Genomic DNA, 14,301 nt, shown 5'->3' with positions numbered 1-14,301 from the left:
TTGCCATTCGAATGTGAGTTGTTATGGTAACTGGGTTTTCCCCCTCTATTAAATAACAGAGTAAATGGTTGCTTGCGTTGTGATTTGAATTGTCAGCTTTCACACTAATGTTATCCTGATGAGAAATAGGGTGAGGTGGGAGATGGTGGTGGAGGGGCAGAGGGGAAGAGCAAGACAAAAAGAGAAAGTGAGAGGAAGAATATTAAATGTCTGTAAAGAACCTGCAAATAGGAGAGTGTCATTTTACTAGGGTCTTCCACAAGCCTTCCCTGCTCCCTTCTCTTCACACTACTTCTCAGGGGACAGGAATAACAAAAGTTATTTTTTTACCTACAAAAGTACTATTGATAGAAAATTGAAGGCTGTTTTTCTCATGTATAAACAGCAGGGCATTGAGTGGCTTTTGGGGTCTTCTGGGAATGTTAGTGAAACCTATGTAAATAGTTCAGTATTTCTATATTTATGCAGCAACTGAAGTTAAATACTTTTTAAAATTTTGTTGTGATATATTTTGTCCTTTTTATGATACGTACATCTGTCAAGCACATGAACCTTGCCTTATTTTTTTTTTTTTATTGAGTTTATTGGTACATTTAGGGATACAGTACAGTTACATTCATTGTTGGGATCATGTACCTTTACATGGCAAGTCTTGATTCTCATTTTTTTCCCCTTACCTCTGCCCTCCCTTCACCCCCTCCTCCCCTCCCCATCTACAAACACTTTATTTTCATCTTTTCATTCTCTCACATTTTTTTCTTTTCCCTTTTTGTTCTTCCCCTACGTATCATAGGATAAGGATTCTAAAATTAATAACACTTACTTGTTACCTGTCAACTTCACATGCTTCTCTACTTATGCCATTCTAGTTGGACAAAGGAAGTCATCAAAGCTCGTCTTAATTAATTTCTACTATTTAATGAAAGCCTATTGGAATGAGTATTGCCTTGTATATGTTACAGTTAAATTTGTTAATATTTAAGAGACTGAACACACTCAAACTTCTGGGCAATATATTTTGAAAAGTAAGTTAACTAAAAATTAGATCTCTATGTAATCCTCTTAGGTAAAACATATATCGGTGAGAAACACGGTTACTCTATCGTTTTCTCTCCCAATATTCCCCTACAGTTGTGAATTGTGATTCTAAGATGGATATTTTCTGCTGATCTATTAGTTTAGGTATAATGTCATTATAACCTATATGATACAAATAATAATGTTTATGGAATTTTAAAATAAAGTTAATACTACTTCCCTTAAAATTTTGCATTGTTACTTTATTTTTGTCTGAAATTCAGTATTTTCTGGCCTGAACATTTTTGATGTGCACTTAAAATTTTCAAATTATGGGTCCTCGATAACTTGTGTTTGAGATTAGTTGTGTTAACGCAGAAAAAGTTTTGTTAACATTATGTTTCCAGACAGATTAAAAAGTTAACCGCCATAATTTTCTGCAGTTCTTTGCTTATGGTATTATTTATATATGAGAAGAATTTTTTTCTTTATTAGAAAATGCTGTATAATTAATTCTGTTAAACTCAGCAGGTGCTTAATTAAATACTTAGGAGTAAGACACTATTATGGGTACCATGAGAGGGTCCTAGGATGAGTAGGAGTGAGGTGAAGGTCCTTGCAAATAGTCTAAAATGGAATCTTTAGAGTACTGCAGGAGAGTTAAGAGCATCCTGACAGAGTGGAAGTGGAAGAAAGTATTTCTGTAAGTAGAGAAGAGTTCTAGCTCCCTAACAAATTCATACATTCTCGCTTATAGTGAAGCCTTTTCTCCTGCCCATCTCTTGATAATCATTGCTTTCTTTTCTGCCCCTCTAAGTAAAGTTGTACTTTACAGTGTCCTGGAGACCACCAGAGTGGCCCTGGTGACCAAGAGTGCTGAACTCTAAGCCCTAGCTTTCATCCTCACTTAATCTGAACAAATTCTCTTCTTGATTTTTCTGTCTTAGGTATGATCCTCACATTTGGAGTGGGATGGAAATACTGCAGAGCTGTATGTTTGAAGAGCATTATTGTACAGTGTGACTGGTCCCCTCTGTCTGAGATGCCATTATTTCTTTTTTGGATTATTTCAGTAGCCTCTTGAGTAGGTTTTCCACCTTTGATGTTTTTTCTTTATTCTTAACACCGAAGTCAGCAGGGCCTTTTACAATATAAACTAGATCGTGTCGTTCTCAAAACCTGAAAAGGCTGCCCCTTTAGTAAGGTCAAAGTCAGGTGCTAAAGTGACCTAGAAGGCCCTGAACTCTTGGGTCCTTTGTTAGGCCTTTTCTCTTCTGCTCTCTTCTGTGCTCACTGTCTACCCTGTGTATGCAGAGCTCTTTCCACTCTTCACATAGGTCAGCTATGCACCTGCCTGATGACCTCGCTGTGCCTTCGGTTCATTCATTTTGCTTTTCAGTTTAGATGACATTCACATAGTGCACAGTTACCTATGGTAAAATTTAAAATGAACAAATCACTGGCGTTATGGTACATTCACAATATGTGCAGCTATCATCTTTGTCTAGTTATAAAACACGTTTATCACCTCTACGTGAGACAATATACCCACTAAACTTCTGATTCTCAGCCCCTTCCGTTTGCCTCACTTGTCTCTTCTACCTCTAGTAACCACTGATCTGCTTTTTGTCTTGGTGGATTTGCCCATTCTGGATATTTCATATATGTATTATCATATAATATTTGATCTTTTGTGTCTTCTTTCACCTTGGCATGTTTTCAAGGTTCATCTGCAGTATAGCTTTATAGCATGTGTCACTGCTTTATTCTGGTTATGGATGAATAATATTTCTTTTTATGCATATACTATATTTTGTTCATCATTTGCCTATTGATGGACATTTAAGTTGTTTTCTCCTTTTTTGGCTGTTGCAAAAGTGCTACTGTGAATATTTGTTTAAAAATTTTGTTTAAATGCCTGCTTTCAGTTCTTCTGAATTCTACCTAGAAGTAGGATTTCTGGGTCATATAGTACTTCATTGGTTAACATTTTGAGCAACCACTGAACTTTTCAGTAATACAGGTACATACATCCTTTACCACCTTCAAGTTTTTGCTAAGGCTTCACCTTCTCAGTGAGATCTGCCTTCATTCCCTGATTTAACCTTGTGATCTGCTTTCATCCCAATGTATATTTTATTGACAGCTTTCTTTCCTTTGCAAATTTTCCTCATATGCCCTCTTCTTTAGGCAACATGTAATGTTCTGTTGTACACACCATCTCCTACTCTACTCTTCCCTAAGACATAGGACTTGCTCGTTTCAGTAGTTCATCGTTTAGCTACCACTGTAAGAATATGTGTAAAGAAACATAAATTTCAAACATTTGTTAAAATTTGATGACAGTGATTGTTACAGATCCTGCTTTATCATCTTCTGAATAACTAGGTTGCAACTTCATGATTCTAAATTATTTTGTTGATTGGGTTTCCTTCAAAGGTATTTGACCAGTACAACAAATTAGACATAATTTTTATACTTTATAAATGTTAATTGAATTTGTTTTTCAGCTGAGCAGCATTAACCTGCAATATGGGTGACTGTATAATGAGCCAGACTAGCTCAAAAATGATCAGAGGAGGCCCTTTGCTTGTGACACAACTAGAATGTAAGAGCATTACTCTCTGCTATTTCCCTAAATTCTCAATTCTCTTTATTAAAGGAAAGAGTAAGAGAGTGCTTTTTTTTTGTTTTTTTTTTTTTTTTTTTTTTTTTTTTTTTTTTGGTACCAGGGAATCAAACTCGGGTCCTTGTACTTGTGAGGCAGACAGCAGAACCACTGAGCTAAATCCCTTGCCCCAAGAGAGTGCATTTTAAAAGAGATTAATTCATAGCTAACTCCAAGGAACCCTAAGATTGGGGTTAATCCCGTAGAATATGGGGTCTCCAGGCTGTCTCTAGGCTGGATTGCTCTGTGCCCTGCGTCCATGTTCAGTGGTGGCCAGAGCAGAAGCAGCAGGATTAGCTTCACCTTCAGTTTATGACCTCCTTTAAAATAGGCTTCTTGAATAGATGGATTTGTTTCCAGAAGCTGAATATTTCATTTGCTCATTTACACTTTCCTGTCTTTTTAAAAATCCAACTTTAAAAAGCAGTTGAGACCATTATTTTTCCAAAACATTTAGTGTTCTTTTTTGCCAGTTTACTGAGGCTATGGACAGTCTCAGTAAAGCAGTGATACCTATGATTCATTTGGCAGGAAGTTTTAAAAAATATTTTCAGATTCTGAAGTAAAAGCTTTGTGTATGATATTTGAGTGTTGTTTCTATAAAAATCTTAAGTCTTAAATGGGAAATGTTAACAGGAGTTAACATTTTTATGAAAAGAGAATAGAATTGATAAGTAAAACATTGCCCAGATTTTGAAAACAGAGAGCAGGGCCAAGAACTGACAGATACCTCCCTGGCTCTATTTGTGGCCTGGGTCATATCATTTGCTTCCCAGATGGAAAGAGAAAAAGTAGGGGTTGGAGGGCTCATTCCTTGAAAGAATTTTGTGAGACATAGTGAGAAGGCTTCTACAACCCTGCTTTTGGCATAGTGAATACTTAATTAGAAAACAAAACAAGAAAGACCAATCTTTATAATTTTTTTAGTGGAATTTATAGTCTTAAGTATCCATTTCATGCTGTTTGAATGTCTTAATTTTTTTTTTATTTATTTATTTATTTATTTATTTATTTATTTATTTATTTATTTATTTAGGTACCAGGGATCAAACTTGGGTCCTTGTGCTTGCAAGGCAGGCAGAACCACTGAACTAAATCATCAGCCACCTTGAGTGTCTAAATTTTAAGAAGCAATTGCATGAGAACTGATTACTGGCAGTCACAATTAATCTTGTTTTCTTCATTCCCATGGATTCTTCACAGTTTTGCCTATCTAATCCATCTGCTTCTCTTGATAGCTGCAAAGCTGTCTGCACACACGGGCTGGTTGATAATCCTCACATCCTTCTACAGTACCTTTCATAGTAGCTTTCACTAAGACTGAGATTAAAGGACATTCCAGAGGACGTGGGAACCAACTATATTTCTCAGGGAGGCTGTTATCTTCCCTATCACAAGGCACTTGAAAAAATAAATTTTTATAATGCAATAAAATGTTCTTAATCACTAGTTATGATTCTGGTGTAACTGTTCATAAATTTCTCTCTTTGGGTGGGGGTCAAGGGCTATAGAACACAGGATGAAGTTTCAGTTGTTTGCGTTTTGTTGAGAAGAGTTACAGGAAGCATGAAATGTGATGCACTATGACTGTTATTCTTCAGTAATCTTTCCTTAACAGAAGCGGGCCTTGGGAAGATTTGTTGCAACATAGCTGCATATGAATCAGTAGAAGCAGAAATAACTATGAAAACCAGATGTTTTGTCTGGGCCTCTCTATTCAGAAATAGGGCTTCAGTGTTGGCATGTATCGTTTTTGTCTTGTTCACCCACACTGACTAAAGGGCATTTATCTGTGGTACGCACAATTACTGTTTGCTCTACTCATTTGCATGTTCTTAACACTGTAGTTTCTATACAACATGGTATTTCTGTTGGCAATTTAGGTTTATTATTTCAGAAATTGTCATATTTGAAATCCAGGATAGGAGCCATATTTATCTCTATTTAAAATTACTAGGAGGACTTGTAAGAAAATACCCAATACCTGGGCTTTGTTAAGTGGTTTTACAGAGTCTCCCACTAATTTTCAAGAATGGATTTGTATTGCATACACATCTTAACTTGTTGTTATGGTAGTATTGTATTTGCTTTAATTTAGCAAATTCCAGGCGTTTTTTTTTTTTTTTTCCCTTTGAGATTTATTTTTTTAAAGGGGAAAAGGCTTATTTGACTTACAATTCAGAGAAGTTTTAGTCCACAATTAGGTTAGGGTTAAAGGTGGCAGAGGGACAACAGTTCATGGTGGTAGAAAACAGCAAAAGCAACAATAGATCTTTACAGGAGTCTTTCTTCCCCCTTTATCCAATCCATACTGCCAGGATTTGGGCAGTGCCAAAGCAATCACTCAGTGTAGTGGTTTAATAATCATACACCCATAATCCCAGTATCACACACTCCAGATTCAGCTGCCTATGAAAAAGAAAGTCTTGCCTCATTCGCATGAGGTTTTGACAGGACATCTAAACACAAGCTATAGCATTCCAACCTTGCCCCTCCAAAGACTCATGCATATCCCTTTATGTAAAAGACATTTCATTAGTTGCCAAAATCCTAACAGTTTCAGTATGGCTGAAATGTCCAAGTCTAAAGTCTTAGCACCACGTGGATAACACCAAGGTCTGCTTCCAGCTGGAGCAACTGCCAGGCTTCCTTCTCTTGGCTGTAGGGGTCTGGTGCCTTATCCCCAGGAAAACCTTTCCTGAGCCACTATTCTGGAACAACTTCCCTAGGCTGCTGTCCTTCTGTAGCATGGCGTTCCACGGCTTTCTTCTCAATGGAAAGTGTTTTACTTTTGGCAATTTTGAGGCTACAAAGGGTAGAGTTCTGCTACTGCTTATGATGTCCTCAGGCCATCTTTTTTTTTTTTTTCTGTTCCTTCTCAGTAATCAAGACCACAGCTTTGCTGGAGCTTTCTTTCTGGCCAAACTCAGAATGTTTTAAATAATTCTGCTGGGCTTTTTGCTCTTGATTCTCAACATAGATCTGGCTAAAAGCTCCCAACAGTAGCCCTCAACATTAGTTTGCCTTGAAATGTTTTCTTCAAGATTACTTAGTTCACCACCCTTATTCTCAGCCTCAGGCAAAGTCTCTGGATGTGAGCAAAATGCAGACAAACTTTCTGCCAAGGCATAACACACACTGTCTGGAGTCCAGCAACCAGTGCATTCCTTCTTCCCAGCAGGAATCTCCTGGGCCTGGCCTTTACCAGCTCGCTGGTCTGCTGAGCTCTGACCAGAATCTCCCATATGGAGCAGCCTAAGGCGTTCCAGCTCTGCTTCTTCAGCCAACATCTCAGAACCTTTGCTCTTCTCCTTGCCACAAGCCAGATCCAAAGCTCTTGAGCTACGTGGTCACATAATCTAATAGCAACAACCCCATTCTCTGGTACCAAATTTTGTCTTGGTCGCTTTTCTCTCATTGCTGAGACAAAATATGTGACATCCAAAGGTAAAGGGGGAAAAGTCTCTCCAGCTTGCAGTTCCTAGAGGTTTAGTCCACAATCAGGTGGCTCCAAGTCAGGGTGGCAGAGGGGCAACAGTCCATGGCAGTGGAGGACAGAAGATGCCACCAAGAGATTTAAACTGTAGCTTTTTAGTTCCTGTAGCTCAATTCTTCACAAAGGCTTAAGAAAGGGCTCTGATGGCATAGTTGCAGATCACTCTGAGACAGAAGATATCTGATGATCACTGACAGTTCTCCTTTCACCTCATGGGAGGAGTCCAAATAGGGACAGGATGTGGAGATTTTTCTGCTCCGACCAGTCATCTTAGTGGAAGACCTCCAGAATGATAATAGGGAAAGAGATGTAACTCCTGAACCTGCTAGATATTCAGAATATGAGTGTATGTTCCTTAAAATCAAAGATGAATTCTATGAACAATGGAAGTTAAGAATAGGAAAAATTTGTTGAGAGAAAGAAAGCTGTCTAAGAGAGACAGAAGGGGGACGGGAAAGCGGGTTGCCCCAGGCTAATTTTATTTTGTCTTTACACAACTCTAAATTCTTATCTTCTGAAAATAGCCAAAAATAATATTTGTGGTTTTGGTCCTGGACCGATTTGGTTTGTTTTAGAGCTTAAACCACTTTAAAAAGGAAAGATGGAATTGATGACATAGTTTTATTCTGTTCTAATGCTCTGCAGCCTAACATGCTGAGTGTGCTTTTCCCACAGGTTCACACCCAGCCTTCTGAGTGGCACCGTGCGCTTTTTCTCCCACAGGCCTGGCTTGCATACATGGATCGGGCTTATCATGCTATCTTACAGGTAAGGATACCTTACCACCATACGATGACTGCCTTGTGTGGAGAGTGTTTCCTCCTTATCTCAAATTTTACTGCAAATGTGTGTTTAGTGAAAAAGCATCTGGAAAAAGAGCACTATCAAAAATGCATTTTTGGTTTTATTTTGTTTATTTTGCTCATAAAGGAATATGAGGCCTACAGCATTACTGGTTCCGCACCTCCAAGCATGCTTCTCCTGTCTGGAGCTTCTTTCTGAGTTCCTTCATTTCTGTCCTGCTGCCTTCTGGTTGTCCCCGTTGGCTGTCCTACAGCAGTTCAACTTCAGGGCCTACCAGACTGATCTCGTTGTCTTCCTTCCACTGTGGCAACTCAGACTGAAAAGCCCATATCTCCAGCCCTAGCTCTTAACTCTTTGCTCAGATATTTATGTTTCAGTGTTGCTCAGTTTCTTTGTTTTCCCAAACTCAGTATGTCTCACTAACCTCTTGGCTGGCTAACTGGCTGTCTAGTTAATTTATTTATTTGTTTATTACCTCTTGGCTTGACATACACTGTTCTTTTTATATCAGACTTTTTTATTCCCTGTTTGCCCACATAATTTATGTTTGGTCCCAAGGTTAATTTGCCTGGGAAGGAACGCATGTGCCTCTCCACAGTGGATCCTCTGTGTAATTCCTCAGTAGCTCTGCTTTCCTTCCTGATGTCCTCATCATGTTGGTTGTCTGGAGCCTGTAGCTGTCTCAGTGCTTTCTAAGGACAGAGCAGTGTTTCCTCCTTTGTTGTCTCTGGCACCCAATTTAAGTGTTGAAAATATAATAAATGCTTACTAAATAAATGAAGTATACTCAATTTGACTTCACTTAATCTGATATTATAAATTATATTTTATAAAATTTTCAAAATTAAAAGTAAATTCAGTCAGTGGGGGACAACAAGATAAGTTAAAAATAGAACAACTATCTCAGTTCTTTTCCTTATTTTAAAGTTCACTGTTAAGAATGATAGAAAACAATCTGATGCTACTGAAATAATTTATGTCCTAGAAAAAGATTTTTAAGGAGTGTCAGGAATTATGCTGTTACCATTAAAGATAACGGTCTCCCTACAAACAGAGTGGGGGAGTCATAACGGGGTAGGAAGAATGACTGAGTTGGGCCTTGGTAGTCTCATCTCAAATTAAAACCTTGATGTAAAAGAGTTTATTGAGCTTAGACTTCATGAAACCCTGAAACAGTATCTGTCTTCAGAGATTCTGGCTTCTCTGGAAATGATTTCTGAGCCAGGAGTCTCTGGGTTTAACAAGCCACTAGGTGAGCTTCATGTAGTTAGTCTGTACCACACTCTGAACAACACCATTATCAGTGGGCCCAGATGCACTGCGATCTGCATTTCAAAGTTGATTTTGGACGCACTGTTTCCATTTGCTCGTTGTTTTACTCAGTTTTTTATCTTTACCAGTGTCTGGGCACTAAGCATGTTTTGAATAGATTACTAAGTCAATGAGTGAATTACTCATGACTCTGTGTTTCTTTAATATATACAACCTTAGCCAATTACACTTTTTATTTAAGAAAAATGAAATTGCAGGTTAGAATGCAAACTCCTTGCATCTCTGTTCTCCTAAGTACTTTTGCAGTGTTTCTTTCACCAGACATTTATGGAGCATTTTTTCCTGGTCAGGCCCCACACTGAGTGTGTGAGACACAAGGAAAGTAGACTCCAGTGAGCAACCGGCCCAGTAAAGTGCGCTAATGTCCTCTAGCAATTTCAGTCCAGTATCTTCAGTGCTTTAGTAGAAGCAGTAGCAAACTGCCTGAAGAAGGGAAGAATATCTTTTCCTGCAGGACTCACTAAACATTTCATTTAGATCTTAGCATAAAAAAGGCCGAATCAGGGCTGGGGATTTAGCTCAGCGGTTCAGTGGCCTGCCTTGCAAATGCAAGGACCCCCAGTTCAATCCCCAATACCAAAAAAAAAGGCCGAATCAAATAGGATGTGGTATAATTCTTGAAGATGTCTTAGAATTGATTTTTTTTCAATCCATGATATTTTGCATAAGAGCTGTCATTGCATAACTAGTGTAATATTTCAATTAATCATCATAGAGACTCGTTGAATGTCTGTTAACCCCATGTGCAATGGGATTGATTATAGATCATTAAACAGGTTAGCTAGGAAGGGAGAGCAAATAACTCAAAATCCAACAGTTGGTAACTGAAGAAACTAGAATTTAACTCAGAGCTCTCTGACTCCAGAGCCTCGGCTTTTTCCACTGGGTCACGGTCCCTGAGAACATAATTATTTGTAATAATAAGTAATGCAAATTAGTTTAATGTTTTAAAAGACTATTTTACCTGTTTATGAAAAGCCTGCTTATTACTTTTTAGTAGTGCAGGACTATTTTTCTACCTTTCTGCTTTTGTGGATGAGGGTGCATTTCTGTGTTTATCATTTAAGATCTCTTTACTTTGGATTTCTCAGTTCGTAACAAAGTGAAACTGAAAGAACAAACTATACCAAGCTGGTCTTTGGTATTATTTTAAAATAACAGCTATGTGTTTTAAGTTGTTGGTGTTATTTTCAAGTAATGTTGTGGCCTGCCTTGCAAGTGCAAGGACCCGAGTTCAATCCCCAGTACCCCCCCAAAAAAATATATATATAGCAATGTATTTTAGGTTATCAGTATTACTTGAGAAGATGCTGGTGAGTTTTAACTACTAAAAATGTTTTTTTAAATGGGTGCGTATACTTAGATTTTATGCTCTCTTAGAAGAATTAGAGTAACTGTCCAGACTCCTCTGTGTCAAGAATTCCTGGAAAATATTTCTATTCTATAGAAATTGTAGTTACTTCCATCTGGTGCTGGGCATATTTTGTAGCATTAGCATAGAGGATTATTTAGAGAAGCTGCAATTAATCCTAGGAGACATGCTAAAAGGTATATTCTTTGTTTCTTTCTTGAGGCTGATTAGGATGAATAAGTTTTTTCCTCAGAAACTTGGGATTTTGAATTATAAGCATATCCGTGTGTTTGACATGGGAGAGGTGTATCGATTTCTCATTAAGATGAAATATGTAGATACGAGCTGATTGACATTTCAAACTATCTTGATAAGGAGTTCTTTATGTATTTGCCATTCAGGGATGTAGGCTTTGATAAAATATTTTTTTTGGATTGTGAATATAACCTCAAACAAAAGATACAAAAGCAGGTTGACTGTAGGCACTTGTTTCTTGAGTTGGTTAGTTGGCTGCAAAAAAAATCTGAAATCACAGCTAGGGCAGAAACTGATAACCCTAATAAATTACTCTCTGACCATTTGCAGTTTTTTAAATAATTATTAATTTAGTGGTGGTCATTGAATCCAGGGTCTCATGCATATTCTACTACTGAACTGCATTCCTAGCTCACATTGTTTTTAATGTAGCGTGAACTAGGTAAAATTGCTCATTGTAGTTAGCAAGCTCTTGGTTGTATAGACTAGAGATGAAAATGGAGAGGGACACATAGAATACTAATTAGAATTTGTAGCCAGTGAAAATCTCAACTCAGATGATCATTTCAGCCTTTTCTCTTCTCTCATTGTTTTCCCACCTCAGGCAGAAGCAGAGATGACTGAGTAGTGTGACACTGGTGCTCTCTGTCACCAGTGGGCTAGCTGTGGGAAAGCAAAGTGGATCTAGAGAGATAGCCTAATGTGGCCTTGTGGAGGGTGAGGGAGACACCCCACAAGATGGGATTGGGAGGGACAGAAACTCAGGAAAACCTTGTGTCAGCTTAGTCACATAGAGTGGCTTTATTGGTTTATCAGTACAGAAGAAATTAGAAGAGTGAGCCTTATTAGAAGCTGCACATACTGTAGCTTTCTTGTGTTTTATTTACTTCTAAACAGATTTTAACCTTTGAATTTTCTGTTTTTATCTTTCTTAGAAAATCATTATAGAAAATAAATGGTTCAGGGGAAAAAAAAAATAAATGACTCAGTCGTAAAGAGGCATAATTTAAAAAGCACAACTAATAGACAATCAAACTTATTATTATTATCATTATTATCATTATTTACTTTGCCCTCCTGGGAGGCCAGTATAATTATTAAATATTAATATGTCTGTATTTTGGTCATCTCTAGTACTTTCTTCCAAATGATTAAAGGAAAAATATAAAAGGACCAGGATTTTTTGAACTATGGAGATGGAGGTGGTTATTAAAATGAACTATGAAGGATGTGCTTAAGGTATCCATCAAATATCAGTGCCTTAACTGGTGGGCCTCAAACACTATGTGCCAAAAGATGTGCTAAATACAAGGACCCACATGCGTGTTGAAACTGTCCTTGCTCTCAGTGAGCTCCCAGGCTCATAAATGAAAATATATGAGAGAAATACAAGGACATGAACTTTACATTCTAACCGTAACTTTACTCCATGAAATTATACAGGTTGAAACCATGACTGACTTCATAAGGGATTTAGGTGTTTATGAATAACAGGGAGATGGGGATTTTTAGTTATTGATAACACATATAATAATGGTAGCCCTTATTTGTTATCTGTCACTGTGCTAAGGAGATGCTTTCCGTTTTTCTACAGCGTTTAATGTGATGCTGTGGTGGTGTGAGCTAATTGTTAGGTACAGGGTGCAGATGAGGAAACTTCTCCTCTTAGTGAAGAGTAACCTGTCCAGACTCACATTAAGTACATGGAAATGGCATTAGACCAAGGTAGTCTGATTCCAGAGTCCACATCCCTAAACCTTCAAGCTGTGATGCTTTTCTCCCTGGGGTGGTGGGGAGAGGGAGAGAAGTGGGGGCGGGGGAGGGATACGCCTTTCTTTTATAGACTAGACCTTAAAACTAATCAATAAGAAAATGACCATTAAAAACTTGGACCAAATAGGAAGTCCAAATACTTCATAAACATATGAATAGATACTCAGTGTCATTAGTAAACAGTGAAATAAAATAAAAACCATTGTGAGTACCATTTCATATCCACTAGAATCATAAAAATTAAAAGCCTGACAATTCCAGAGGTTGGTGAGGGTGAGGTAAGCAGGACTCATTGCTTGTAAGAATATCAGCCAACACAGTCACTTCTGAAGGTGGTCAGGTATTGCTCAGTAATCCTGAGTCTGAGTTCTTGTCCATTTTAGAGTCCATCAACAAACTAATATTTTAACAGCATTAAAAATTGTTCAGTTCCATCCATGTTTGTTGTGCATAATTTTTGCATTCATCGTGGAGAGTTGGTATATGCACAGAACACGTCTTAATTCTTCTTTTATCCCCTTGATGGAGTAAAGAGGAAATTATCATAATAATTTGGAGTATAAAAAAAATGAAAAAGATAAATATTTGAAGGCCTTGGTCTTAAATAATATTAGCTATGGTTTTACCACATAGTAACATTTGAAAACTGTATTGTCTGTTTTTATAAATTCACTAAAAGAATAGAAATGTAAAGTTCATAACTTTAATTGCATATTATCTGCATCTTGTGTTAACATTCTCATTCAACTAATTTTTTGATATTCTGTTAAAATACTCTGTGCAGACTGAGATGTTGGTATAGTGTTAGCTAAAATTATAAGTTGCCTACAAAGGCAGATCATTACCATGTAGGAGACTTTTAAAGTGTGGGACTATGAAATTCAAATCCACTTTAAAAGCTATGCCAAAATGAAGTTCTCTGCACTAAACTTGCCAGATATACATTCTCATCAGGATGTACCTCTAGTGAATGTAGAAACACCTGAGCAGTGATGTGACTGTTTCTCCTTATGCGTCTTCTTTCACAGTCTGATATCTTATCAGGAACACATATGGCCACTGGAAAGGGATCTGTATTTCCCAAAGAAATTTTAAAATCATTTCAGCCCTTGAGTTTGAATGCTGATTTATGTTTGTTTTTTGCAGGGAAGACTAGGAGAGCTGGAGCTGCAGTTAAAACATGGAAAAGAAGGACCTGAGGAGGTGCAATACAAAAAATGTGCAGCCTGGCTCTGGTGAGGGGCTCCCATTCTGCTGCTCATCATTTGTTGGAAGTGAGCTGTGGTGGTACAGGGTGGGGATGGCGGTGACTTTTAAAGCCTTAGCATTGGCAGTTTCATCTTCAGTAGGAACCTGAATTGGAAAACGATGGGAGATCTGGTAGGTGTATTTTTTAGACTCCTAGATCCAATAGGGAGAGCTTTATTTGTAAATTCTGTGCATATGAGTTGGTTTCAGGGTTCCCTGCCCACCAAATCCATGGATGTTCAAATCCCTTATATGAAATGGCATCGTATTTGCGTGAAGTCATGAATATTCTGTTATGTGCATTAAATCATCTGTAGATTACTAATAATACCTTCTATGATGTAATTGCTATATATA

The 14,301-nt window shown here is 37.7% G+C and overlaps 1 protein-coding gene across 2 annotated transcripts in view; it reads left to right on the top strand.

Annotated features, from left to right (window-relative positions):
• Focad (focadhesin) overlaps positions 1 to 14,301 on the top strand; it is a 268,590-nt gene that overhangs the window by 187,134 nt on the left and 67,155 nt on the right. For both annotated transcript variants that reach the window (XM_033757649.1, XM_033757648.1), the window contains exons 21-22: positions 7,857 to 7,949; positions 13,843 to 13,931. In XM_033757649.1, the coding sequence (XP_033613540.1) occupies positions 7,857 to 7,949; positions 13,843 to 13,931 (182 nt within the window). The remainder of the gene's footprint in view (positions 1 to 7,856; positions 7,950 to 13,842; positions 13,932 to 14,301) is intronic.

This window comes from Fukomys damarensis, unplaced genomic scaffold (assembly GCF_012274545.1).
Source record: "Fukomys damarensis isolate Sample0158 unplaced genomic scaffold, DMR_v1.0_HiC HiC_scaffold_31, whole genome shotgun sequence".
Taxonomy (NCBI): domain Eukaryota; kingdom Metazoa; phylum Chordata; class Mammalia; order Rodentia; family Bathyergidae; genus Fukomys; species Fukomys damarensis.
Note: the sequence above shows the minus strand (reverse complement) of the source record. Positions and strands in the feature narration are given on the sequence as shown.